The 27,512-nt window shown below is 38.5% G+C and overlaps 1 protein-coding gene across 2 annotated transcripts in view; it reads right to left on the reverse strand.

The window, feature by feature from the left end:
- LOC150095819 (uncharacterized) overlaps positions 1-27,512 on the reverse strand; it is a 178,747-nt gene that overhangs the window by 142,517 nt on the left and 8,718 nt on the right. For both annotated transcript variants that reach the window (XM_090409107.1, XM_090409106.1), the window contains exons 2-5: positions 15,213-15,354; positions 10,578-10,721; positions 4,391-4,511; positions 1,244-1,398 (exon numbers count right to left, since the gene is read on the reverse strand). In XM_090409107.1, the coding sequence (XP_090265233.1) occupies positions 1,244-1,398; positions 4,391-4,511; positions 10,578-10,721; positions 15,213-15,354 (562 nt within the window). The remainder of the gene's footprint in view (positions 1-1,243; positions 1,399-4,390; positions 4,512-10,577; positions 10,722-15,212; positions 15,355-27,512) is intronic.

Genomic DNA, 27,512 nt, shown 5'->3' on the forward strand with positions numbered 1-27,512 from the left:
TAATTAAAAACTGTGCATTCTGCGAACTGACTCTGGAAATCAGCAAACACCAACACAATTCTGCTGCGAGTGCATTTCATGGTAACTTGCAATGATAAAATTATTAATGTTTAAATATTTTAGCAAGTGTCCGTTGTGAATATTAATAAAATGAGAGCCACTGGGAAGAATGTACGAGTTCTAAGGGAACAGCACCCATTCTGAGGTCCACTTAGAAACAAACTCATGAGCCAAAACATTATTGACACCGATGTAGTAGCGTGCTGGGCCTCCTTTGGTCAGATTACCGTTTGCATCTGTCTTGGCATTGACTCCGTTTGACCAGGGAAGTTGCGGGGAAGAATTCTGGACCAACCAGACAGAATAACGTCCTGGAAGTCAGCGACTAAACGAGACCCTGTAGTCGACCGGCGGATGCTGCGTTCAGCATAATCCCACAAATGTCCGATGGGATTCAAATCAGGATTGTTAGGCAGCCAGGGAGCACACGCAACGCTTGAATATGTTCTTCGTACCATGCTTGTAAAATGAGCCCTTGGTGACCAGGGCGCAGTCTTGTTGGAAGAGTCAAAAATCCATCACACCAAATTGCCACTATGGAGGGCAATTCCCATGTATGAATCGGTCCATGAGAGCAATCTCCACGCCAAGATTACGCTACTCCCACCATCACCGGCATGTTTCGGGCCAACCATGCGGTTTTGTTAGCCAGAAACCATATCGTTACTTTCTGAAGGTGTTTTCTAAACCGTTTTTTTTTTATTTTTGGAGTATTTTAATTTCTTACCAAGTAGTCGGTGACGTAAATTTTCTAGCCCAATTCCCGATGCAGAGTTCCCGTATGCATGTTATGTCTGTAATTTGAGAAATTTTCTTTCGATTGTTCTGGACGCTGTTCATGTCAGCTCATATTTATAGTTCTTTCACTCTCCAGAAAAATTTCGAGCAACAGCCAGCACCATCAGTTTTCGATCCAACATTGAATCCGTCTCACCCCGCTAACGCTTCTTCCTATTCATAATTCCCTGCTGCTTCTGTTGATATTCACTGAACTTTGTTTCTCAAAGTGCAACCCCGAATAATTCAAGAAGAGCATTTATATTCTCTCATCAGTCCTCCCATTGTCCGTCTGCAATACGAGCATAGAGTTTATTAAGCTTTTGTGAGTGGAATTTCTATTAAAATAGTAAAGAATTAATGCAAAAGTACTAGTAATGAGAGAAAGCGATATAATTCATCTTACCGCATTTGCTAATTCGTGAGCTAACAGCTCCGCAATGCTCTGCTGATTCTGCTGACTAGACTCGGATTCATCGAATAGAACGAAATTCTCTGCAAGGATCAGCAGACCCCAGTGTCCTAATGCTGCTGCCTCGAAATTGGGAGCTGCTATAATATCTGGAAAAATACGAAAAAAAAAAATATATATATACATAGTCGTTGTTAAAAGGTGAGTGATTGAGATATCAAAGGCTTCATGAAATCCAAGCACCAGACTAATTTTATTCATCATACAGATTAAGTAAAGGCTTCATCTTCAAGCCACATCGCACACAAACATTCTTGCATCAAACTTGCCATGTCTTCAATTGAAAATTTAATTTTATTGTAGACGCCACGCAGTTCGTGATAACTTCTTTTAAATTCTCTCTTGAAGCATTCTTCTGTTCAGAATGCATCATGCAAAATTGGCACGATAAGCGACTTGGTTAGCTGCTACTCCTTGTATAAACAAGGGAATAAAACTCTCGCCGCCACATACTGAAACACGTGGGTGTGTTGAGAAGAATTACTCAAGCAACGATGGATGTGGGAGGAAGGATTAATACTTATGAGCTAAAAAAGTCTAATTACTCGCGGAAGCTTTGCAGGTTAGCAATACTACCATTCATTATGCAAATTGGTTTCTATCCACCATACATGTCTGATAAACAAGTTCCGATCGCAAACAACAGTATCGTGATCTATTGTCAGGCGAAGAGGCATCGCCTTGCCCTCTCTGTTTCGTCGCTAGAAACATAATTCCTTTGTGATGCCCACCAGTAACAGAAACCTTGTCGAGAAGCGATGTTCTTAACCAGTTATTTTAGGAGTTGTTTCACATTTCTCTTTGCAGAGCGAAAGGATTAGAAAATTATCCATAAAAGGGACACGAGAGCGGAGCAAATTTAGCATGTGGGAGGTAGCGGGCGAAGAGCTCGGTTTCTTTAATTTTTTTGCTATTCTGTAGAAAGCATCCCCGCCACTAATTGCTCACGAAAATAAAACACGAAGAGCTTTCGTCAATAACACGTTGATGAATGTGTAATTGATGAAGCTACTTTCACTTTTTGAAAGCGAATGCTCGTGATCGAAAGGCCGAGCCTGACGGGGAATTAGAACAATCCCGCGCAGCACAACACCGTTTCTTCCCTTTAATGTCGCATTCGTAGTCAGAACAGCAGTTCCAGACTTGTGACATTCAACTGACATTGACCTTGCGGAAAAGAGGGATCGAATAAGAATAATGAAACGCATTTGTTAGAAAGAGGACAAGTTCTAGGAAGTTGAAAGTTGGTTGCAATTTAAAAGTGATGATTTTATTTTCATCGATTTCAGTAATCAGTGAAATCATTGCTTTGTTGTCCGTGTTATGATGCTGTTGCGCGAATTTCAGAGCCGGAGCGGGGGGGATTTACATTCTCAACGATCAAAGCAACAATGCCTCCCAAGTAGCCACTTCTAAACTGCATCGAATCCCCTTTGCATGATTTTCTAACATCGGAGATTTTTTTTAATTTATTGTTTGGATGAAGTAGATCAATGAGTTGATAAATAACTGGTTTAAATCGGTTCAAGGATGCAATATGTAGGGCAGTTACTGCATTTCCCTCTCTTCTCGTTCGTTTGCAACCCCTTCTCCAGTTTAGTTCCCCTGTGTGGGAACTGTCGGGAAACCTTAAACAATGTAAGGACAACCAAATTCCGGATTTACTCGTCAACTGTTGAATGACGAGATTGCATTAGCTCCTTCGGAATAAGAGACTGCAGCAAATCCTGTCCCCTCCCCCAACCGCCCCACTTTATTTTAATCCGATTGGACTGAATTTCTTTCTGACAGACTCAGTTTTTGACTTCTCTTAAGCAAGTTTAGAAGCGTCTCGTGTATTCCGAATTTCTTCCAATCCTGTTGACCTGCTCAGGTGCCTGCTTAGATTAACACGGAAGATCAACCCTCCTTGAGGATTTCACTGTGTTCAGTGTGCATTATAAGAATAACGGATTGGTTCAGCACTTTAGAATAGGAAGGGTGAATACTTTTTGAAACTAAGTGAGTTTCGATAATTTCTATTTTAATACAGCAGATATACTAGACAGGTTTGATCGTAATGACATTTTTTAAATAATAATCTGTTAAGTTTATTCTGTTGGGGGTGACATGCCATGAAGATCACACAAGCTTTCTGTTGCTCTCAGCAGGTGTACAATCACTAAATAATCGTTTGCATATTTGCACTTAGCAATAACTAAGCTTGAATATTCACGTAAATAGCCTCAAAAACACACACGAGCTTGTTAGGAGTTCAGAGGATTTCATCGCCCGGTGCCAGACCACCTCCCATTTATTGGAGGCCTACATACAGTCTTCCATTTACAGTACATAAAGTAATGTGTGTGTGCGTGGAGCGGGTAGAGTTCATGTGCCACGCGTACATTTTTGTCGTATCGCAGTAATGATAGAAACAACTTCAAGTGGGAGGGAGCTTTGGTTTATTTTTCAGAAACACAAAACGCACCAATTTGAACATCTCTTTGCAGCAGCAGCATGTTTAGGCTTGTACAGAAAAGGGGTTTTATTTCTCAGAATTAAGCCTCCGCTCCCTTAGACGAATTTATTGACTTCTGGGAGAAGATTGACGATAAATAACAAGAATAATTTACTGTAACAGCAATAGTGATATAAATATGTCCCTTTTTATTCAATAGCTAAACAATCTAAATGGGGTTAATGGTCCAAAGGTTTTCGTCTCGAATGCTTGCTCGATAAATACCAGCAGTTTATAATGATCTTGGATTTTCGGGAAATATTTCCGTGTACGGCTAAGATTAACTTTATCCTAAATTGGGCTCCGAGGGTAGGTTTAAAAGGGGTTAGCTCCTTATACGTCCATGTTTATATTTTTTTTTCTTCCGTTGTGTGTAGTTTGTAAAGGATAAACTGCCAGCGCTCTACCACATGTAACAGTGCACAAGACCTGGATGTCAATTTATCTTTTGCAATTTGATAAATGCCATAATTTTCTAATTAATTGTGCACATTTTGAAATATTACCACTGTAGCCCGAAAATCTAAGAATTCAGTTTGAAATTATAAATGAACTGGCGATAACTCAAAGCGCAATTTACTTACCTACTTTGGTCATGCCGGAAGAAACGTTCAAATATTGTTCAAGGAATTCCAACAATTTTTCAGACGTCTGAAGCGCGTATTTTGTCTTGTGCAATTGCTCTGTGCTTGTATAAACACGGACCTGGAATTTAAACAAACGTTTGAGATTAGAAAGGAATTAAAAATTTGAACATCACAATGAGAAATTATTGTAGAGAATGTTCAACTTTTTATGATTGCATTAAGTGAAGAAGATTAAAATAAAAGAAAGTCGTCAAAATTGTTTCGTATAGACAAAAACATTTTTCTATAATATTTTTTCACTTGAAGACATCATACATTAAGTTCGGTTGGTACTCTGCATATTGAGTTAAATAGCCAACTCATGGACGAAATATTTATTTCTACCGTCATTAATGTTGAACTCCTTCCCCTTCGTTATCAGTAATTCCCACCTGTAAAACCATACGGTTACTTCAGTTATACAAGTTTCCAAAAGCTGATTCGTCTGAATTTGGGGTTGTAATGTTCGGAAAAAAGTGTTCGTCCTTAGGTTTAAATATCACCGTCTGACAACGCGTTGGTGAGCGTGTGTTAGGAGTTCAGAGGATTTCATTGCCCGGTGCCAGACCACCTCCCCATGTACTGGAGGCCCGAAGTGGCTTGGATTAATTGTAATATAAAAAGAAACATGTGCTCTCTTTCGATGTTTGTCTAAGGCTTCGTTTACGATCACGCATTTACGACTTCCATCTGAACTCACGCCTGATTGGGAGAAATTAATGATTTCGATTGTGATACCAATATTTGGAAAGTGAGCACTCTCGGATAACAAGAACTGTTAATAATTAAATATACGTTAAAAATCACGCTACCGGCCAGGACGTATATATACGTCCAAGTTACCGTGGATGCGAAGTGCATATTAAAATTGTAATACCGTTGATATTACATTGAAATATATGATGGATACGAAGCGTATGAGGATGCGTATTTGATCCATAATAGCCGGTAAGGTGGTTAATAGCGAATATTTCTTTATTAAAAGCTGATTATTTTATCTCATAATACTTTTATTTTAAATTTAATAATCTCCCAGTTACAGGATTTGATACAACTTTTGTGTAATATCCGCATTTCCAGTTTGCGAAGAACCCGAATAAACATTTCTACATCAGATTCGAGTTTTGCCCAAACTGTCCGTACTGTTAGAGCTTGAGCAGCAAAACATGGCCAGATCTCATATTTGCAACGCGATTTTATGCTGGACTGTACAACCTTGTAAGTTTGTAACGTAGCAATTAGTCGCTATAACAATACCCGAAGCAAACTTGTTTTGCGGAGTGTTTGCAGGAAAAGGGTTGGTGGGGTCAAGGTGTCTTGAGCTGCTGAAGTACGTTTTGATATCGTTTTCTTGTGCCCCTAGATTTGTGATGAGGACAGATTTAAATAGAAACGGAATAACTTTATTAAGATGCGGTGCAGTAAGCCAGCGAAGTTTTTCTAAGCCCGCTTACCTTTGTTGATATGTGACTCTATAATTGTCACTCCATTTGCATTATTAAATGGCGTCACGCTCACGCACTCTTAGGGATAAGGATTCGGGAAAGCGAGACACCCTGCGGTGACAATGAATGGAATGTCTGGAATGACTGATTCACATAATAAAAGAGGTCGAAGAGGTTAGGTTTTATTTTTCAGATTTTTGAATGTGTCAGATTATACACACGGCATCTTAACATAGTGCAACGATCTCGATCTTAAAACCATTAAACATGCAAGCAGTGTTCCGAATTTCACCGGATAACTGCTGATATACCAGGAAAATCGGTTTATTCAAGACGATATAAAAGACAGGATTAATTTATTTATATTTTTAAAGGGAAATGTGTTGGCGTATTTTTCTTATTTGTATTGCCACACGGAATAGGAAAAGCGGGTATTTTTTGACGTCTTGTAAAGAGTGGGCAAAGGAGGGAAAGAGAGAAAAACAGTTCTTAAAGAGGTCACATTTAAAGCATAGGATATTATTGCAGTCGCATTCTTTACTTGCGAATGAAAAAAGATGTTAGAATACTAAAGCAAAATTTGTGGAAGAAAAGGTCCTAAAATGTTAGACGATGTACACGTTCATTCTGGCTCATGACACGTTTCTGCTCAATACTCACTGTGTGTGTGTGTGGGGGGGGTACTTTTGCAATAATGCGGAAGATGAATAAAAATATTGTTCCTGTGTGTTGGGATTTTTTCTTCAGAGATGCGTAGCAATACATTTTCCGTGAGATGGGATAAGCGTGCATCAGTGCAAGCAGCATATACGCAATGACATCTTAAAAGGAGAGAGATGAAGATGAATCACGTGTCCTTGAGTCCGTGTCACGAGCGACTGCTTAGGCAACATATTAATATTTGCATGCAACATCTTTGTTTTTGTTTTCTTTTCCCCTGTGGCTACCTTTGACCCGAATGACATCACGAATGAATGCTGTCAGAATGCTCATTGGTGGGTTTTGTGTTGCCGGAAGTGCACCGAGAAACCGAACTTAACGTGAAATCCCAGTGTCCAAACACGGGGTGGTAATGAAGATTGAATAGGATGAATAAAAAAATATTTGCGCAGTGGAAAATGAGCATTTGTATTTTGTGTTCACGTGCAACCAATAAGAGCCCTTTAATACAAGCGCAGAAAACGTGGTGAACGGCAGGATTGAAACAGGAGCGCATCCCCTCACAAACTCGAATTAATTCGATGGTGAAAAGGCAAACTGAGAGAGCGTAAGTTGACTGCTTATTGTCTCGTTCAGAGACAACACAAACCTCTAACTGCCAATCAGCTGGATTTCAAATTAAAATATCTACTTGTTATTAACGAATTTTCTGAAGCGATGATTTCTAAAAATGCAAAATATGTCTTCACTTCTAATATGCTTCACGTGTCTTATTAATAAAATAAGATAATGTAAGAAAAAGCAAGCAAACAGGAGCATCGTCGCTTTTAATTGCACCTCCTGTGCATCGAAAGCAGACACAGCATGAAACCGACCAAACTCCAAATTAATCTAAATTTAATTGCACGCCGGAAAATTCAAACCGATTAACATAATTGGTGGGGGGGGGGAACAAACGAACAGTATAGAATTTAATACAGTATAATTTTTATGAAGATTGGCACTTCTTTGCATATATTGCTTGCAAATTGAGACTATTGAGAGAGAGGACACCCAAGTCTATTAATATTTATGTTCGTTGTTATCGCGTTTCATTAGCTTGCTTTCAGCATGTCGAGACCGCTTGGTCTTGATGTTGTTATGAGTTTGGCATTCCCCCATCTAACACTTTCTGATGCGAGAGTTCACCGTTAACTTGATGATTAGGATCATAAAGCTCTGGTAATAAATTCGTATATTAAAGGTTGCTGAAATACTGCATGCTAACTGAAATACAGAATAAGGTTTGCAGAAATGACGAACTAATCTACACCGAACAATATGCGGAAGACACCAGGAACTAATCTTTCATTTATGGGAAAATTCCAGTAGTTTGCCAGTTAAGGAATAAATAAGAACTGTATATAAAATGCAAATGACAAGCCTCGTTGATTTTATTTATGTATTTTCATGAGCAGAAACTTTTGTTTCTATTTGGAAAGTACGCAATTATATTTCATTATGCAGCCTTTGAAGAATATTTATATAATTCCACTTTCTCGATATTTTAAACTGTACAAGGAACTTGAAACAAATAAGAACACAGTGATGTTTCAATAAAATATATTTGGAACAGTTTTAGCTGAAACTTCAGCCATCTTTGATGATCATTATCGTTTTAAGGAAGAAAAAAAACTGACGTCATGGAGTAGATGAGGACTATAAAAGTGAAGTTGCAATTTTTAAGGAGTCATGTATAATAACTCTTAATAACATTACATTTCAATGTTCGCAGTACTTCAATTAAACATTCACTTCCTGACTGTATAAGTGAGATAATAATAACCTATGTTTGCACGTGATAATCTAAAAAATTCAAGAGATATTAGGCCTGTTTCTGTGCATTGGTGCATCCAGGGGGGCGGGACCGGAACCCCAGGAGCCCCCCCCAAAAAAAATAGGAAAAAATAAAAAAAAACAGTAGAAAATTTTCCAAATCTCTTTTCCCCTTAACGTATCAATTAAAAATCAGAAAGCGGTCGTTTTTCTGCCAATTTTTTGGGCGAGGGTGATTTGCTGGATCAAATTCATCGTTATTTTTCAAATAACGATGAATTTGTGCAAACGCAAACAAAATAGCCGATACACCGTTGGCAACTTTTCTCGGCTGAAAGGAAATAGGCACAAGATTGTCTAGCGTCTCTATTCGGTTGTATTTATATGTGAAACCAAAATTCAAAATCAATTTTGGTGCAATAAACAAAAGACGTGTCACAGACGTCTTTGTAGGTTAAGGAGTTAATTTTCTTTTTTTATTTATGTTGTGTCGTGTCTTCTATTTCTACTACTTATAAATTAGCGGTTACGTCAGGTGGGAATACCCTATAGCCCTCGTGAATCACGGCCGTTGTAAACGCAAGGCGAGCGAGATAGTGCTGTGGCGGACCGAGAGTTACTTCTTTTGCACGAGCCGGGCCAGAGGAGAACACGGGTATCATGTATTGGCGGTCACTGCAGATCCTCAGTCATAGGTCGGATGCAATGCGCAGTGTCTATTCGTAAATCGTCTACTCAAATCCCCTCCCCCAAATTAAATATTGAGTGCGCCACTGATTCTGCGTACCGATTTATTGCGTTCACAATGGGATTCTTGCCTCGCATTTATACAAAAAGATCTTTACAATTATTCAAGAGCTTTAATTGGAAAACACCGAATATCGTAAAACCTATTTGGACATTCTGCAAGCATTTATAATTTTCGCATAAGTAATTTGTCTGTTTAATTAACGTTCGAGTCCTCGCGGTTAGCCTAGTGGCTGTGCGCTTCGCAACCATATGCCTGGGGAAGGAGTGTCCTAGGTTCGATTCCCGTCGGTGACGTGAAGAGCTGAAGGATCTTCCTCAGCCATAGGCAAGTTAGCCGGTCTTGGGCGTGGACAATAGGGTTTTTCCCTGGTTTATCCTGGGGTTTTTCATCCCGCAAAGCAGGCAAACCGACCTTGAGAACTCAACACTACAGACATAGGATACACCTGGGGTAGGGCTGACCACCTTATCCTGTGAACAGTTTGAGGTGCGATGATTAATAAACCCTCGACACCGCAAGGTAAAAGAGGTATAAGGAAGATGAGATTAATGTTCGATGTCGAAAGTGCATTTTATGTCTTTCGTTATTATATCATTTGGATATTGTACTGCACTGTTGCATGTCAATTCAAGCATGAGGAATACAAAATATCCTTTTTATCTTTTGAAAATCAGGTAAACAAGAATACAAAAAGTGATATAAGATACTAAGAGCATTTCTGGGGATAAAAGAGTATCCCCAGAATATTGTAGATTGATGCTTAGTGTGGTGCAGATCACAAAAGTGGGTTTATAGCGGTGGATGAACAATAACGAATGTTCAGTTACGTTAAATTGCATTGACACCACTGAGATGAGATGAGATTAGAATGCTTATCCAGTTTGAATGAATTTTATTGGCCGAAAGTAGACCTCGCTTTGTGAAAACCGGAAACATTGCAACAAAGCGCTCAAGGAAATAAGAGCTAATATTTTGATCCCCGTTTAAACAACTCTTTAAGAGTAATTTTAAAGTGTGTCGATTTAAAAGATTACGAAACGTTGCCTTCGTTTGATCTGAAAAGATCGAAACCTTTAATTTATCCACTTTAAACGTCATTCCTTTTATGAGTACCTCTTTCAAGGAGGAGTAGAAGCATCTTCAGTGGAAGAACTGGGAAACTTCGTGATTCTCAGGCACCCCCTCAATGCTATTACGTCAAATGCTGTGATAAGGAGTGCGATTAATAGGATTACGTTACGTTAATAGGATTGATTTCAATTATTCACTTCAAAATCTGTCTTAACTTCTGCTCGCTCTTCCTTCGAATGCTTCGTTTTGCAAATTCACTTTGGATCTCTCTATAAGCTTCCTTCGGTGTTAGTTTTTCGCTTGTTAAAAACTTCGATGAAGGTTTCCTTCACGGCAGTTCAAGTTCTGTCAACCTGGAAGGTAAATAAGTATCGTTTCTAGCGAATCTAATTATAATGTTTACCTCCGTTCCTTTCGAAGACTTGGTACTCGTGTAATTGAAATCGCAGATGACGAATCCAATGAAAGAAGGCGCAATCGGCATCGATTCTGCAAACGTGGTTATTAACAAACGGGTCGCCTCTGAGTTTTCGACCTTTCTCGTCTCCTAAACAGACAGAGGAAATATTTAGTTTAGATTTATTAAGCCAATACGAAGATCAAATAATATTTAGAGACATTTCTTTAAAAGTGCAAACATAATTTTAAAAAAGTATCACTAAGCAGTGGAAATAATTGAATGCGGCAATTTAAAACTGCCACTCTTTGTTCTGTCCATTCAACTCCACCTCGAATTCGTCGAACATCGTGTCAGCTTTCATTGTGCCAACTGTCAAGTGCAGCAATTGGTTTAAATCCGTCCATGATCGTTTTCAAGTGAAATCAAAACCCCCTTTGATTTCAAGTGAAATCAACCCCCCCCCCCCCCAAAAAAAAAACAGGCCAGAAGAACACACCTTCAATAGAGTTCGTCGCTTCGAAACGTTGTTCGCTTCCTATTCTCGAAGATATTTTCCACCCACACAACAAAAACACATTCTCGGTTTCTTGTTTCTTTGGGTTTATTATAAGCATGAATTTATTTTTAAGGATTGTAGTTTGATTTCTGACACTTTTTTAAAACAAAATATGTTGTTTAATTGGGAATAGAAAATATACTTATATTATTATTACTTAAATTATGGCTTGATGTAGCGCTTCTGTAGCACTCAAGTGACACAAAATTCCGTTTGTATTTCCTTCAAATTAACCAACAAACCAGCCATACAACACAGATATAACATAGAGTTGGACTGCAGGCTTAACTCCCTTGTCGTTACCAATACGTTTACAAAAAGCCAAATTACTTGTCCTCAAACATCCCATTGAAGGTAATATGTTAAAAAAGATGGGATTCGTTAAAGAAGTTCAATTGCTGTAAATAGGAGGAGTAGAAACATCTTCAGTAGAAGGACTGGGAAACTTCGTGATTCTCAGGCACCCCTCAATGCTATTACATCAAACGCTGTGAAAAGGACATGGTTCAATGCCATTGCAGTTTCTATCCTGGTTGCCCGAGTGGGTAGTGTACCGAAGATAACCGAAAAATGCCAATATTCCAAGATGCTATAATTAATGTGCTCTACGATACGGAACTTCCATAGCACACACACCTGATACAGACGAGCCCTCTTAAAAAAAAAAAGATTCTAATCACGTTTACAACTTAAGGAACCTTTATCGCGATTTATCATTTATCAAGATTTATCATTCAAGTGTATGCATAACTCAAAGCCGTTTACGTCTGTCCGTATCTTTGTCAACACTTTCGTGCGTTTTACAGCCTGTTTAAACTTCAAACTATTATATATATATATATATATATATATAATAAATACCGAGTGAGACCATCTTTGGCCTGAATGATTGCAACTACTCTTCGAGGCATGCTTCCAACCAATTTCTACAGGAATCTTCTTCCATTCCCAGCGCAAAGCTACCCCATTGCTGATGCTGATGACGGTCACCTTGGCGAGGAGCGAATTCCGCGTTCGAATTCGTCCTAGAAATGTTCGATGTGGTTGAGTTGTGGAATCGGCCAGCCAACACTTCTACGTTGTTTTGTAGAAACCAGTCTCGGACAGGTTTTTACAGTGGGACATGGAGCATTGTTGCTGAAACATGCAAGGGTCACTGCTGAAGCACATGTGCTTCCACAGCATCGGAAGCATGAAGTTGTTTAGGATATCGAGATAGTCATCAGTCGTCATGGTTTTGTACCACCTCCACCAATGAACCAAGCCCGGCTTCCATCAAACTTGACAGTTGGAATGATGCAGTCCAGCCAGAAACTCTCCCCGTGTAATCTCCAGATCCAACAAACACAACCAACAGAGTGAAACATTTGGAAGCGTGAATCGTCGCTTCACAGAACGCTTTTCAAATCATCTGCGGTCCAGGAACGACGAAAGACACCAGTCCAAACATTGTTTGATGGTGAGTGCAGCTTGATCGCAACATCGTTTGGTGGTGAGTGTGGCTTGATCTCAGCAGCTTTGCCGTGGTAGCCTAAGGTATACAACTCTCTGCGGCCAGATGTAGTTCTGACAGATGTCCCTGCAGAGTTTTCCAGATTGACTGCGAGGTCTGCCGCTGATGACGTGGGGGGATGCTAGAACATTCCGAGATAGAGATCGTTCATCGCAGTCAGTGATTGTCGGTAGCCTCCGAGGGCATTTTCCTGTTGTGGTGGTGGCCCAAGCAACGGCGGATTTCGGTATACTGAGACGGATTGCAGCGTCACGGACAGAAAGACTAGTTATATGACACCCAACTACCGCCCCACATTGGAAGTCTGTCAGTTCAGCTGAACGTGGCATCTTGACATCGAGTGCAGTGCAAAACATGCAGCACATCTCACTTTTTATTACCAGACTTGCAGACACTTCCTGAATATTTGCATGTGGTAGAATCGGAAATTTGCATAGAACATAAGGTGTCGAAATACTTTTGTCAACGTTGTGTATATATACTTAAATAAATATGATTGCATTAAACTTCCTAAAATATGGGAAATACTAATACAGTATTTCGAGATCCCAGTTTACATCGTAAGCCACAAACATGTACCCACAGAGGGCATCCCACCTAGTTAGTTTTTCCCAAGTTTTTCATTTAATTTTGTGTTGCCTTGTGCCTATGTTTGTTGCAAATCTCATATTGTACTCCGTGACAATGTCTCAATGACTGAGACGCAATATTGGAAGAATTAAATAATATTTTAATATTTTCTCTGTGCTGCTTTACTCCATTATATTTTTAACATGAGTTTCTCTGGCACTTAAGCCTTAACACACGGAAATTTCATATTCATTAATATATTGGCGCGTTACATAATATAAAGCATGCACGGATGCACACACTAAGAGATAATGTATTAGAGAAACTCACCTTAATGGGGTGTCGAACCATCGTAGGCCTTTATGACAACCTCGAATATCAGGGGATCGTCTTAAAGTTTAGTAAACAGACCGTATGCATCTTATCCCATGCGGATGAATTCCTGCAGCTCCATAATATTCTCTGAATCCTGTTACAACACATTTCATTCCTCCACATAAAAAAATGCTCAATCGTATTAATATGTGATGACTGAGGACATCAATCCATAAAAGAAAATTCCCTCCCAGGTATTTATAACTGTTCCTGGACGACACAGCTCCGCACTATGCTTGTTACTAGCTTGAAAATGTCCATCTAATACACTGTAAGTGGTTCACGTGGAAGGGTGTGGTTAATTAGCGTGATGTTCAGATAGATCGCATCATCCGCTCTTGTCCCACTGAGGTGCTCCAGAAATGCCAGGAAAACATGCTCCAAACCATCACTCCACTATCACTTTGCATCTGTGTGACCAAGCACGATGGAGTTCATGGCTTCGTTATGCTGTCTCCATTCTCTGGTTCTTTCTTTCCCCACGAAATAACTAGGATTCATTCTAGCTTCCGATTCTCCTATTTCTTCGCCCACCTTAAAACTAACTTTTTTCTTCTTGGGGTATCTCCTTTACTGGTTGTTCGCTGTTAGATTCCATCGGGGACACTGTAGATTACATATACTTCATCTGTAGATGAACAGAGCAATCGTTTGACAAGTTATGGCACTTTTCGATCCTGTCGATTCTTTGTTTACGGCTCACATCGAGCATTGTTTCTAGTTACATATCCTACGTTTCCCGGTGAGCTCTGCTTATCAGACTGTAATCCCAAGTTGCTTCTGTAAACGGTCATCCTATCAAGACTCCGGTTTCTGTTGTGCTCTTAGGCAGTCTTGCTCCAAATGCCAACTCTATTCGAAGTCATTCAGGTCACGAACTTCTCCATCATTAATCATCTGAAATGCGTCCTGTAGGCAGTCGTCTAGAATTTTATAAGGCGGCGTTTGTCCCAAATCGGTAGTCTGTGTTAGTAATGGATTTCATTTGGCATGGAGTGTCCAGGATATTTTTGACATCCTGTGGTAAATGTGTGTGATAGCTATAAAAGTAATATGTGTGAACGATTATATGTTGATAACATCGGATTTGTTTCCAGGGTAGAATCATAGCGTAGACAACACGTATAACTGTCAAAATAACTTTTCGTATTCCTTTTTTCTGGAGATTGCACCATGTGTTCGTACTTCAAGGAAGAAGCATCTCCACAACCATAACACTATTACATATTCTCTCATAATACATATTCTCTATGTGTTATGCATTATGAAGAGACAACTTCGTTGACAGAGGAATAAATTCAAAACACTATCAGCCTACAAGAAACCTATTTTTCGGTATCTATCATAATGCCTCTACATAAATAGCTCATTATAGTCTTAACAGGTACAAAAGTACAATTATTATAATATGATTTCTAAATTTAGACTGTATTTAATGAAAGATAAACAACTTGGTTGCATAATAAATTTACATTCCACACCCTGTCGCTGACTATTTCCAAGGATAATCCCTAGCAGAACTTTCTTTTCCCTGAAGTAATTTTGCTTACTGCTATTAATGCGTCTATTTGTAATCAGTGCAACCGTCGGTCCAATGACACACATTTATACGAAAGGTACTTACCTCAACAGGCATAATGGACAGGGCAACATATTTAGGCTCGTGAATAAGAGAGAGTTTAAAACTGGATTTCAAGCCGGGTTCATCGAAACAAGGAAGCGTCCTTCGGGCGAAAGTAGGTTGGAAGTTGGTCGACGCTGTGTACCTGTTTGATAAAGAAAAGGTATCAGAAGCATAATGAGGGTATCGCGAAGAAAGAACGAACAATCCCGACAATTTTTTATGACGATCGTCAATAATATTGAATCGGCCGAACGGGGGGAGTGGCTGACGAATGTTTTATTTAAGAACTGCAATCGACAAGTGTTAGAACACGACAGGAATTTTTCCAAACGAAGTCGACAGCGAAATGTGAGGAGTAGTTCCGCAGCGATATTGATTCACGATTGGCTATTTGTACGGTGTTCGCTCTTCATTTTGAATGACCCCATTTCTCTTTCTTTATTACCTGGGTCACCAATTCGCTTCGGTTAGACTTTTCTTTATATTTTTGTTAATGTTTTTCAGTGCTAGCGCTTTTATTCATTAGAGAAATATTATGGTCACATAAAATCCTAAATACGCATGCGCTCTCTTGGTCCTAAGAAGGAAACCTGTTTCAGGATTTCTTGGAAACCAAATCTTGAAATAAGCTAAGCTGTACTAAACAAGACCTAATTTTAAAGAGGTTCGCTTTATCGCGACAGTTCTTAAATGGTCCACCGGCCTGTTGACTTCCATTCCTTAAAACGGTATTTAATTCGAAAATGAATTCTATTTTGAAGCTTTCCTTTGTTGTCATTATAAGTGAACTCATGCGTGAGTGAGAGAGAGCGGAGAGTTCGGCCACAGGCCATTCAGTTCTCGATCAAGCATGCGTGTTCTGTAAGTCGATACAATTCAGACTTTGCTTATTTATCCTTGAGACGTTTTCAGAAAAAAACAACAAAACTCCAATCCGCAGTTTCTCTCTGCGAGCAGTGCACGATACTCAAGGTTAAATAAGATCACGATGGCGAATTACTTCGGCATTTTAACCTATTTATTTGCCACTCTTACAATTTAGAAAAATCTCCGTCGATCGCTTATTGCCAGATTTGTTTTCTTAAATTCCTCCTTTCACACTAGAATTGCTCATTCTGTTGTCTCCGCCGTTAGTTTGTTTTTGAAGGAATGGTTTAAATGTAGCCCGCATGAGCGCTCACCCATTTCCTGCTTAAAAAAATCAGAAGGGAGAAAGAAAATGCTGTGCCCTGATTAACTGAATGTCGTCCGACAAGTGTTGTAGGTCCAAGGGCAGAGTAGACACTTGCTTGAAGGAGAATCAATGTTTAGTCACTGTCCTTAGCTCAGATGAAAGGACGAGACGAATTTATACAGTAAAAGCCATCCAAGAAGCCAAATGGTTGATATTTCCGCCGCTTACATAAAGCATAATCAAGTGCTTTGAAAATGTTTCACACTTTTTGTAGTTTTACCACTCGACAGAAATATTTTCCTTTATATCTAATAATTCTCGATAAAGAAGTGGTACAGCCTTAAAAATCTGCTGAAAAAAAGCTGATGGCTTTTCCGCTAATACTGGAATTTTCTTAATATTTTCTCTAGATTTTGTTCAGATGTTTAGTGGCTGTGATTCGTTTATAAATTTCATTATCTCTCTTAGCTCGAAGATTTTTACTATCTCCCCCCAAAAAGACAAGTGAAAATTCTGTATTTCGCAATACCCTAAACCACGCCCCACTAACCTGAGATTCTCCTTGGGTCAGCATATGCGCATTCTCAAGTTCCTCGAAAAGAGGTGGAATAAAAAGTCTTATTCATGATTTCAAATCGTCTTCACCTCTAGAAAGCCTCCAGTCTTTTAATTGTGAGAACAGAAAATGCCTTCGTCTGTCCATAGGCTAAAAATATTATTTAAAGATTTCTTCAGAATCACACCACTGAACTGTGCAAAAGAGATCTCACTCCATCTTTTATCTTCCTACATAGAAAACTTCCTGCGATGCTTTAAGTGAAACGCAACAAACACCCAAACACCCAAACACCCAAACAGACTATCAAAAAAACAAAAAAGTTACCTTTCAAAATTTGCATCTTGAATATACATTTACAATAGTGTTGTTATCTCTCTCTTTCTTTGTTTGTGTGCGTCTGTCTACCATATAACTGTAAAACGGCGAATTATTTAATGCAATTAAAATGAAAGAAAAATGATAAACTCAGATTAATAGATTTAAATCCTCTTACTTAAAGATCGAAAAATTGTCGAATGCAGGCTTCCAATTGACAAATTCAGGTTACCAAAATGAGAAACTGAAAGGAGACCAAATTAATCAGAGGCGATGTGCTTAACTCCGCCATGGGATCCTTAGGGGTATCATGCCAGTCCCAAGCCTGGATAAAGGAGGAGGGTCAGTAAGATGAGTGTCGATGCTCTGACCGTAAAGAAAAAACACGATTGTTATCTGATGCCTATACAATCAACAGCGACAACATGCCTGCTCGGGCGTCGCCCGGATAAACAAGGCCCGCGATACCAAGCGAGCGATCTGGGTTGGATCGAAAAGTGGGATACCGAAAAGAAACAGAAACTGAAATTAACAGAACTGTTATTAGTAGGAACGTGGAATGTGCGGACACTCTGGATGTCAGGAAAATTAGAACTACTTCGTGAGAAAATGAAGAGATATGAGTGGGATATATTAGAATTGGCAGAGATGAGATGGACATCATCTGGAGAGATCAATGGATGCGAAGTAATATGGTCAGGACATGACACCATGCACGAAGCAAGAGTTGGCTTCCTTCTTAGCAAAGGAGCTCGAGAGACACTGTTAGGCTACAAATCGGTCAATGAACAAATCATAGTGGCAAGATTTCAGGCAAAACCATTCAACATATCAATAGTCCAGATTATGCACCAACATCTAACAGCACAGATGAGGAGATTGACTTATTCTACAAAGATCTGACAGAGACAATAGAAACAATACCAAAACAAGATGTGCTAATCATTGAAGGAGATTGGAATTCCAAAGATGGAATAGATAATGATGGTTGGGAAAGAGTTATGGGAAAATATGGTTTCGGAGAAAGAAATGAACGAGTTGAAAAATTGTTAGAATTTGCTGTGGACCACGAGATGATGATCTGTAACACAAGATTCCAACAAAAGGAGTGTAGAAAATGGGCGTGGCGATCAAATGATGGGAAAACCAAAAACATGATTGATATGATTATGATTAAAAGAAGATGGATAACATCAGTACAGCAATGTCGAACTTTTCAAAGAGCGGATATAGACTCGGACCATAGTTTAGTGATTGCAAACATCAAGTTGAAATTAAAAAAGAAATATCAACCCCAACATCAGAATAGAAGAGATACAGCACGAATAAGTGAAGCAGAAATAGGAAGAAGGTACAGAACAGTGTTAGAAGAGACACTTAAAAGTGTGCAGAAAGAAAAAAACTCGAATTTAAGAGTGAAAAGAGTAATGAAGGCGATAGAAGATGCAGTTGAAGAAACAGTACCAGAAGAAGAGAAAATCAAGAAGAAATGGGTTACACAAGAAACACTGAAGTTAGTACAGGAGAAAAGAATGTTGAAGATAAGAAGGGATACATCAGAACAAATAGAAGAGCAATATAGAAGAAAGTGTAATGAGGAGAAAAAAGCAGTCAGAATGGATAAGATGAAATGGCTAGAAGCCCAATGCAACAATATAGAACAGTACTATGGAGAGCATAAAACAAGGGAGGTATACAAAATTATTAGAACCATTAATAGAAAGTGGAAACCAAAACAGACCACAATTAAAGATGAAAAAGGAAAAGTATTGATGAATAAAGAAAACTTGTAGAGCGGTGGACAAGATACTGTTGTGAGTTATATGAAGAAAAACTAGATTCAGATAGCACTGGGAAACTGACTGAAGAATTGAAGCAGATATCACCACCAGGTAATGAACACGATATGGACATTTTAAGAGGAGAGGTAGAAAAAGTAATAGGATAGCTAAAACACAACAAGAAAATAACGATAACATTACTGGAAAAATGATTAAATATGGTGGTGAAAGTATGGTTACAGAAATGCACCAACTATGTAATGCGATATGGAAAAAAGGGAAAATGCCAGAGGAGTGTTTGAAATCAATATTAGTAACATTATACAAGAAAGAAAATAAGCTAGAATGTAAAAATTATAGAACAATTGCCTTGATAAGTCACCTTGGTAAAGTGATTATGATGAATTTGACAGAAAGATTGAGAACACAGTTGGAAGCATACCTTGCAGACGAGCAAGCAGGATTTAGAAAGGATAGAACTACAATTCGACAGGTTTTGACAATGAGGTTAATAGCAGAGAAAGCTAGGAGAAAAAACAAAAACATATATATTGCTTTGTTGATTTTCAGAAAGCATTTGACAGTGTTGATCAGAAAGTGACATTAACAGTTCTGGAATCCTATGGAATTGATAAAAATGCTAATAGCTATATTAAAAGATGCTTATCAGAATGCAGTTGCAGCAGTTAGAATAGGTGACGATTTGGCGAAATGGTTTAAAACAAGCAGAGGTACTAGACAGGGAGAACCCAATATCACTAAGCATATTCATCGCACATTTAGAAAGAGCAATGGACAAACCGAAGGAAGATGCAAGGAATATCTGTACACGGAATGAGAATTAACAATCTGAGATTTGCAGATGACATTGTTTTTATTGAAGAAGACGAACTACAAAAAACATTGAAACTGTTAAATGAGGAAGGGGAGAGATTTGGACTTGTTATGAACTTGGAAAAAACAAAGACAATGGTATTTGGTGAGAAGAACATAAAGCAAAAGATACAAGTGGATGGAACTGATATAGAAAATGTAGAACAATTCACATGTTTGGGAAGTGAACTGACATATGACTTGAACTCTAAAAAAGAAATAAATATCAGGATTGCAAAGGGAAGAACAAATCTCAAGGCCATGGATAATATCTAGAAAAGTAAAGTGATCCGTCTGCAAACGAAACTAAGAGCACTGGAAACATTCATCTTCAGCGGTGTACTGTACGGATCTGAAACGTGGGTAATAAATAAAGAATCAAGAAAAAGAATTTTGGCATTTGAAAGAACTTGTTACAGGACGATTCTAAGAATAGGATGGGTACAGAAAATCACCAATGAAGAGCTCTATCAGAAGATACAACCAAAACAGAATCTAATGCATAAGATTATAAAACGGAAGCTGCAATTATTTGGACACATCTGTAGAATGAGTGAGGACCGGAAGATAAAGACATTTATGTTTGGTATTTTGGATGGTTTAAACAGAAGAGGTAGACCATACAGAGAATGGATAGACGATATAGAAGACTGGTGTGGAATGGGTGTACAAAAACTGCGACACTGTGCACTGGACAAAGAAAAGTGAAAGAAGATAGTGAAACAGGCATCAGACATCAACGGGCAGGGACCCCATGGTTCGTGATGATGATGATGATTATGTGCTTAAAGACAAAGCAATTCTCCTGTTAACACATCCTTGTGAAACTCCATTTCGATAATCACGCCACCGAACGTCGATTTTACTTACCGTTAAGTCTAAATAATTCTTTTGCCTCGAATGTACTAAAAACAGATAGAACAAAATATTATTTTAAGTTTATTTGAATATAGAAAAAGAGTTTGCGATATTCTGAATATCTTGATAAAAATTTGTACATGATAAGGGGAAATAGTTATCGTTTTCATAGCCTATTAGCTACTGTCATCGATCTATGCGACGTTTATTTTATTAATTCGTTGTTTTTCTAACTTGTCGTATTACAGTGCGAAAGTAACTTAATACACGAGCGTATTCCTGTCTTTTTTGAAAAAGGAAAAAAAAGGTTAAAATAGCTTCATTGCATTGGCGAGTAGGTGACTTTCAAACTAAACACTTTCTCAACATAAGGGAAATCGAAGTAAGAATTCCAATGAAGATTGCATTATACGCTGCATGCAATGACCCAAAGGTTATCATTTTGAATCTGACGCCAAGCATGCCGTCTTTTGACAACACGTCCTCCCTCGGAAATCCTGAATTTGACCGGTTAGAGCATGCTTAATGGAAAACTTCGACCGTCAAGGAACATCCCTAATGAATAACGACGACAAAAGAGAAGGACTGAAGAGTTCCTTCGTAACTGCTTGCATTTTGCATCCGGTTCAATGAAGCTGCAGCTGCCGCTGTCCGATTGCATCAATAAACTGTTGACGTCAGTAACATATTGTGAATACGAAAACAGCAGAACAGTTCTCTGAAACAGAAGGCGAGGCAAATGTCAGAAGTAGCGATGATACGAGGCAGATGTTTTTGTCTCCACACACTTCCGTCTTTTATCGAAGCAAATGAGAAGAACAAACGGGCAAAGACGAATCCAAATTGGCACTGATTTCATTTTAGAGGTTTATGTAAATGTTATTCCAGGGATTGGTGTTTGTGTCTGATAGAAACATTGTCATAAAGGTGTTTCCACGCATTTTATCATTTTATTAAGACGTCATGACACAAAGACTTGTGATGTTTACTATCTTAAGAATGTCAAGGAGATCACTCGATAGCAGGGAGTCGATAACACGAATTGGAGAAGCTCCTGGAACTTCTTGGAATCAAAATTTCAACGATCAAGGAGAGACGATTGTCTTGAATAACATTTCAGTCTCTGAGAATTCAAACGTACTTCGTGATCTTAACTACTTACGAATGAAGAGAAATTGAAGAGTCGTCATTACAATGCTTTTCTCATCGCATTCTTATCCGAGGGTTAAATTTTTCTAGAACCTAAAATTTATTATCATAAGCAAATCTCACATCTCATGAGAGTAAGGCACAATCACGTGACTTCATTCGGAATTAACAGGCGAAAGGATTCTTTGCATGTGTACTTAGTGATACTAATGCGGAGACATTTGCAGCTGCGTAATGCAAAAACAAGGAATGCTTCCCTTGGTGGCTTCGCAGTGGTGCGTAAGCAGCTACACTCACCTTACAATCTGGATGTTTTTCATTCAAACTCCGAAAGGCTAAGATCAGCTAAAAGAAAAACTATTAGCGGAATAAATTCATTAAATTAGTTGAAATAAACACGAAGAACTTGCGAAGTTGGCTGTCTCAAATAACATAAGAAAAATCAAAGCTAAAACTTTACATGCATGACTGTCAGAGCTATTCTGTTGCCGTCCAGTTCTTAGAAATTGTTCGTTTTTTTAAATATATTCCTCGTTTGCCAATAATAAATGACATAATGATTAATTGAGTTCTAAATATCTGTTAAATACTTTAGTGTATCGAAAATGAAAAAGTATTGAATATTACAAAAGCCTCCCCCCCCCCTCAATGCTCACATTAGCATTGCATCAGTGATAGCAAGAAAGAAGAAATACTTCTCATATTCTTGCAGATGTTCGTGCTACGCAGTTTGCGTAATAACAGCGGAATTAGAAGCTTAGTTGGCGAGTATTAAATCTCCGTAAAATCCCACGGAAAATATAATACGGATTTCTATTCCTGGAGCGAAAATTTGCGAAAATTTACTAAAAAAAAAATCTTAAAAAACATAAGCTATTTATATCCCTGCCGTGACCCCAACTCGAAAATGTCCCTAAAACAGAATAATGTAAAACCAAACAGGATATTTAAAGACTGGAAATTCGAGGGAAGATGCGTCGCTTAAAATTGTATTTCAGAGAAGAGCTGTGGTAAATTTGACTCTGCTCATCACACGCGTATTTTCCTTATTAGTTGGTTTCCAGCGTGATGAGACAACGGTTACTGTTGAAATGAGCAAGTTGAGCAGGATTCTTGTTGGAAAGTTGGAATTTCCCAGTTCATTTCAAAATAGTTAAGCTGTTCAAGATAGGACCCGGCACGTCCTTGTAATGGCATGGGGTGTAGTATTGCAATGCATCGTTTTGTCTTTTCTTGTTTCATATTTTTCTACAAATAAAATTAAAATTCCTACTTTCTTATTTTACGTAAAAACGACTCTAAGATGTTTCCATCTTATTTACCATTCTTATTACAATGAAAAAATCTTCTAGTGGTGATCTCTGTGTTCGTGTTATTTCTTATTTTACAACTGCTAACTCTGCACAAATTCCAGATTCTCCCTTAAAATACCGATCTCGCATTTCGGGTAGTGAGATTTACAGTATCAAGAAATTTTCTCACTTTTTGATACCGTTCAAAGGGGCAGGTGGGAATCCGCTTTATTACCTCCTTTCATAGGTTCATTCCAATCACTTTCTCGTAGCCGTTTGTTCAGCAGTCGACCTTTCTATACATTCCATCGTTTTTCAGTTCTACTTCCAAAGTTCTTCCACTTTCCTGTAAGCAGAAAAACACAGGAGCAGCATCCGTTAACAATGCAATCCGAACTTGCTCATTCCTTCTCCTTCTTGTTCATTACTTCCATATTTCTCATCCTCCCCTGCCCCCAATGGACTACAACTACCAGCTATTCAAACGGAAACGTCTATACGTTTTTTCTATCTTCTTAACCTCCTACTAGCACACGAATAAAAAACGACAGATCGTAAAAGAGTAGAACGGCACTAAAAATCCAAAAAAATAATAAGATAAAACTGTAATCTGCTACAGTAATGACCTGCTTGGGGCATGGTACCACGTTTTTGCTGCCCCATGGAATAAAATAAAATGAATAAAATAATTACCCCCTCTCTCTCTATATATATATATGCTTATTATAGAGGGGAGGGAGGGAGAGAGAGAGACCCAGTATTATGAATTGACACAATTAAATTGTGTGTTTACTTAGGATATCTTAATGTATTTAAATGGTCGAGGGTTTTCCCTCTCACTGTCTAATAGTTGAGGGATGCTTAACTTAGCTTTAGATATATGACTGAAAATTTAATAAGTAATTAGGTGTACAAAAGGATGTGAAGATGCAACAAATGAAGTCGGCGCAGTACACTTTGATTATACTAGTCTGGATTATATATTTCAGATTTAACCGATTTTTTTTTTCATTTCGAGACAGCTGTTCCACATCTACGTCTAATTAGTACCGATCAGGATTTTAAACTGATCTGTAATAAATTGGGCCATTTTGGTATCACCTTTTTGAAAAATCATGACTTGTTTCGCAGGATTTATAAACCTAATGTAACTGAGATGCCTTTAAATTTGAGTTCTTGTAGTATTCTTTACGGAGAATATTACATAACAAGTTATGAAATGAGAGTCATAATTTTATCTTCCTAATGATGATTAAAAAAACACATTTCGTTTCGTTTCGTTTTTTTTTTGTTGTTGTTGTTGTGGCAGCGGCGAGACGCCGATCATTATTACAATTTAAGCCAGACCCTTGACTTGTTTTGCGATGCCTAATTTTGGGAAACAGAACAAGCGAGAGTCCAGGAATAATCTGAGTACGAACGGACGGACGAACGAACTAAGCAAATCGTAGTAAGGGCATGCGCATTTTGAGAAATACATCAGAAACTGGAGATATAAATTATCTTTTTTTGACGTACTGAATTATAAAGTAATACTGGAATATCAGTTAACGTTTATGAATAATACGTATAAAGCAACAGAAATCTCTTTTAGAAACCCCAAGTGAGCTCCCTCTCACTTATCACCATCATGTTCGGGAATGGCCGCCCTACACGAAGTGAACTATGTCATCGCACTACACCCATGACCAAAGGACTAACTGCTTGCAAAGAAGTGATTTCAGATGTGGACCCACAAAACGAGAGAAAGCCTTCGGAGCCAATTTCTTGTTTTGATTTGTTTATTTATTTCTTTATTTATTGTTTTCGATTTACTACCGAAGAAAAGTAAGCTAAAGAGAACAGCGTTTATGTTTGCACTCTGCGTGTGTTTTTCGAGTCGGTTTGTCTGCTTTGCGCGATGAAAAACTAGCAATTCCCGGAAGGGGGAAAAAAAAAACAAACATTCTATCTACTTATGAGGCCGGCTAACTCACCTTCAGTTAAGAAAAAAATATTCGCGACCTAAATGGGATACGAACTGAGTTAAAGCACACCCACCAACCCACACGTGCCCCAATATAATAATATATATTTATTATATATAATTGTGCGAAATTCAGTAGGGTTTGTTCATCGGGAAACAAAGCCTAACTAGTTGAGCCCAATGATGACTTCGCATATTTCCGTAGTTTTGAATGGAACTAGCGGAGAGAGTGGCGGAATAAAGGATGTGTAGTGTAAGTGTCAACCCCGCTGTGACGAGAGCGAGACTGTTCGTTACCCCAGATAGTAAAATAATATTATTTTAGCCTATTTTTATTTGAATTTATTTTAATTTTACATTAATGCTTTATTTCAGGTTAATTTAACTTAATTGAAAACATTATTTAAATGAAAATGTGCGTGTGTGTGTGTATGTGCGCACGTGCGGACTGGAAGCTTGATAATTAAACTTAACTGCGCTACAAACTGTATACTTATACAAAGTATCGAGAAATAATATAATAAACAAAACAGCGAGTGCTTCGCTGAATGACTTAATTATATTGTTCTTCCAGACGCCAAAGAAAACACACTTTTCGAAACGATCTGCCAGCGCTCTTGTGATACTGGTATCATGACTGAAGTCTTTAACTAAGCGGATACGCCGTCACGAGCTGCACTTAACTCGATGTAATTTACAAGCCCATTCCGAGTGCCTTCAGGCGAAACATTCAGCGTACCTGGAAAGTATAACTATTTGGGTTTTAATTATTCTTATTTTGCATTCGGTTATTTCCTGTAAATAGTATAATAAAAACTATGCACTGCAATATGACCATGTCGAGGAAGAGAAAGAAAACACCTCACAACCATAATAAATGTGTCGTGTGCCGAAATTTAACGTTTGCGTGTTGTATCGAGTCAAGCAATGGGTGGATTGGTTAATTATCTAAAAAAACAGGGGATAATATTATGAAAAAGATTAAAATATGCCATGAATCTGCAGGTTGGGATGTACCAAAAGCATACTAGAATAACTTCTTATACAACACGTTTGCTACACGTGAAATTGCAGAGAGAGAGAGAGAGAGAGAGAGAAAGAATGAAAAAGGAAATTTCTCAAAAGAGATGCCAACTTTTTACGATGACACCCACAGAGGGATAATTCATTACGCGTAGAATCATGCAGACAGGAAGGTGCGCGTAGGTTGGCGGTGTTGCGTGCTGCAGGCGGATGTTGATCCACAGACTTTGGGTCAACCGAGTCCACCTCATTTCATTTTCCGAAACTTGAGTCAAGGGCAAGGGCAGCAATACGATCGAAGACTTTCTTCGTTTTTATTTTAATCATTTAAACCGATTTTGCGACGGAATGTTTAACTAATATTCACTACATTTATATTTTTCACGTTTATGCATTTATTATTAATGCACGTGACCCACATATTCATTATCATCATCCTTCTTTAAATCATTAGCAATATCGTCTCGATCATTATGAATAAAATCAAGCTCTCTTTGTATTTACGGGATGGCACGCAAACCTTCGTTTTCAACCTTGCCCAGAAATACAGTTCCCCCATAAATTAGACCCGGCTGCAGCGAAACCGCACTTCTGAGCAGCCATTTATGTGCCGCTCCTGCTTAGTAAATGTTCTCGATGCGGAACAAATGCCGTGTTCCAGATCTGTGACTAGTAAAGGCCAGGCACTGCTGCGCCATATTACGAAATGCACATTAAAGTATCACACGGAGAAGTTGAGCGAATGGCAAAGGTTGAGGAAAGTAAATGTCAACCGTGTGTCATAAAACGAGGACGGGATCCTTTCCATTTTTTGCCTGTGACTTATTTCATTTGCAAGGAACAACAGGGTCGCAGTTGTGTGACGCAGTTGAGAAATAAACTATAAACTAAAGCTTCGGCTCGCGAATTGCGATAATATCTTCTATTTCGTTCTTCTTTTTCCGTTAAGAATTCGACATTTCACTGGACTCATGTATGTTTGAAATTTTTTGATCCGCCACAGTCATAAAACCCTAATTTGTTTAGGAACTCGAAAGCAGAATGGTCGGGAAACAGTGACTAGCATCTTACCACTGAGCTACAGCAACTCGCTTAGGGGATATAAACATCGCCTATTGTTCCCATGAAAACGTCGAAGGTACGGCATCATCATGTCAGTGAATAATGGTAACGAACAATATAGTTAATTTTGTTCGCGCATGGTAGCTGCGTCCATCACAGTTTGTTCTCAGATGACACAAGAAGATAATTTGCACAATTCGTCCTGATAATATCAAGTAGGGAGCGCTGCATTTTTCACTGATATGAGA

This window comes from Typopeltis vanoorti, chromosome 19 (assembly GCF_054136105.1).
Source record: "Typopeltis vanoorti isolate ZY-2024b chromosome 19, IOZ_Tvanoo_1.0, whole genome shotgun sequence".
Lineage (NCBI taxonomy): Eukaryota > Metazoa > Arthropoda > Arachnida > Uropygi > Thelyphonidae > Typopeltis > Typopeltis vanoorti.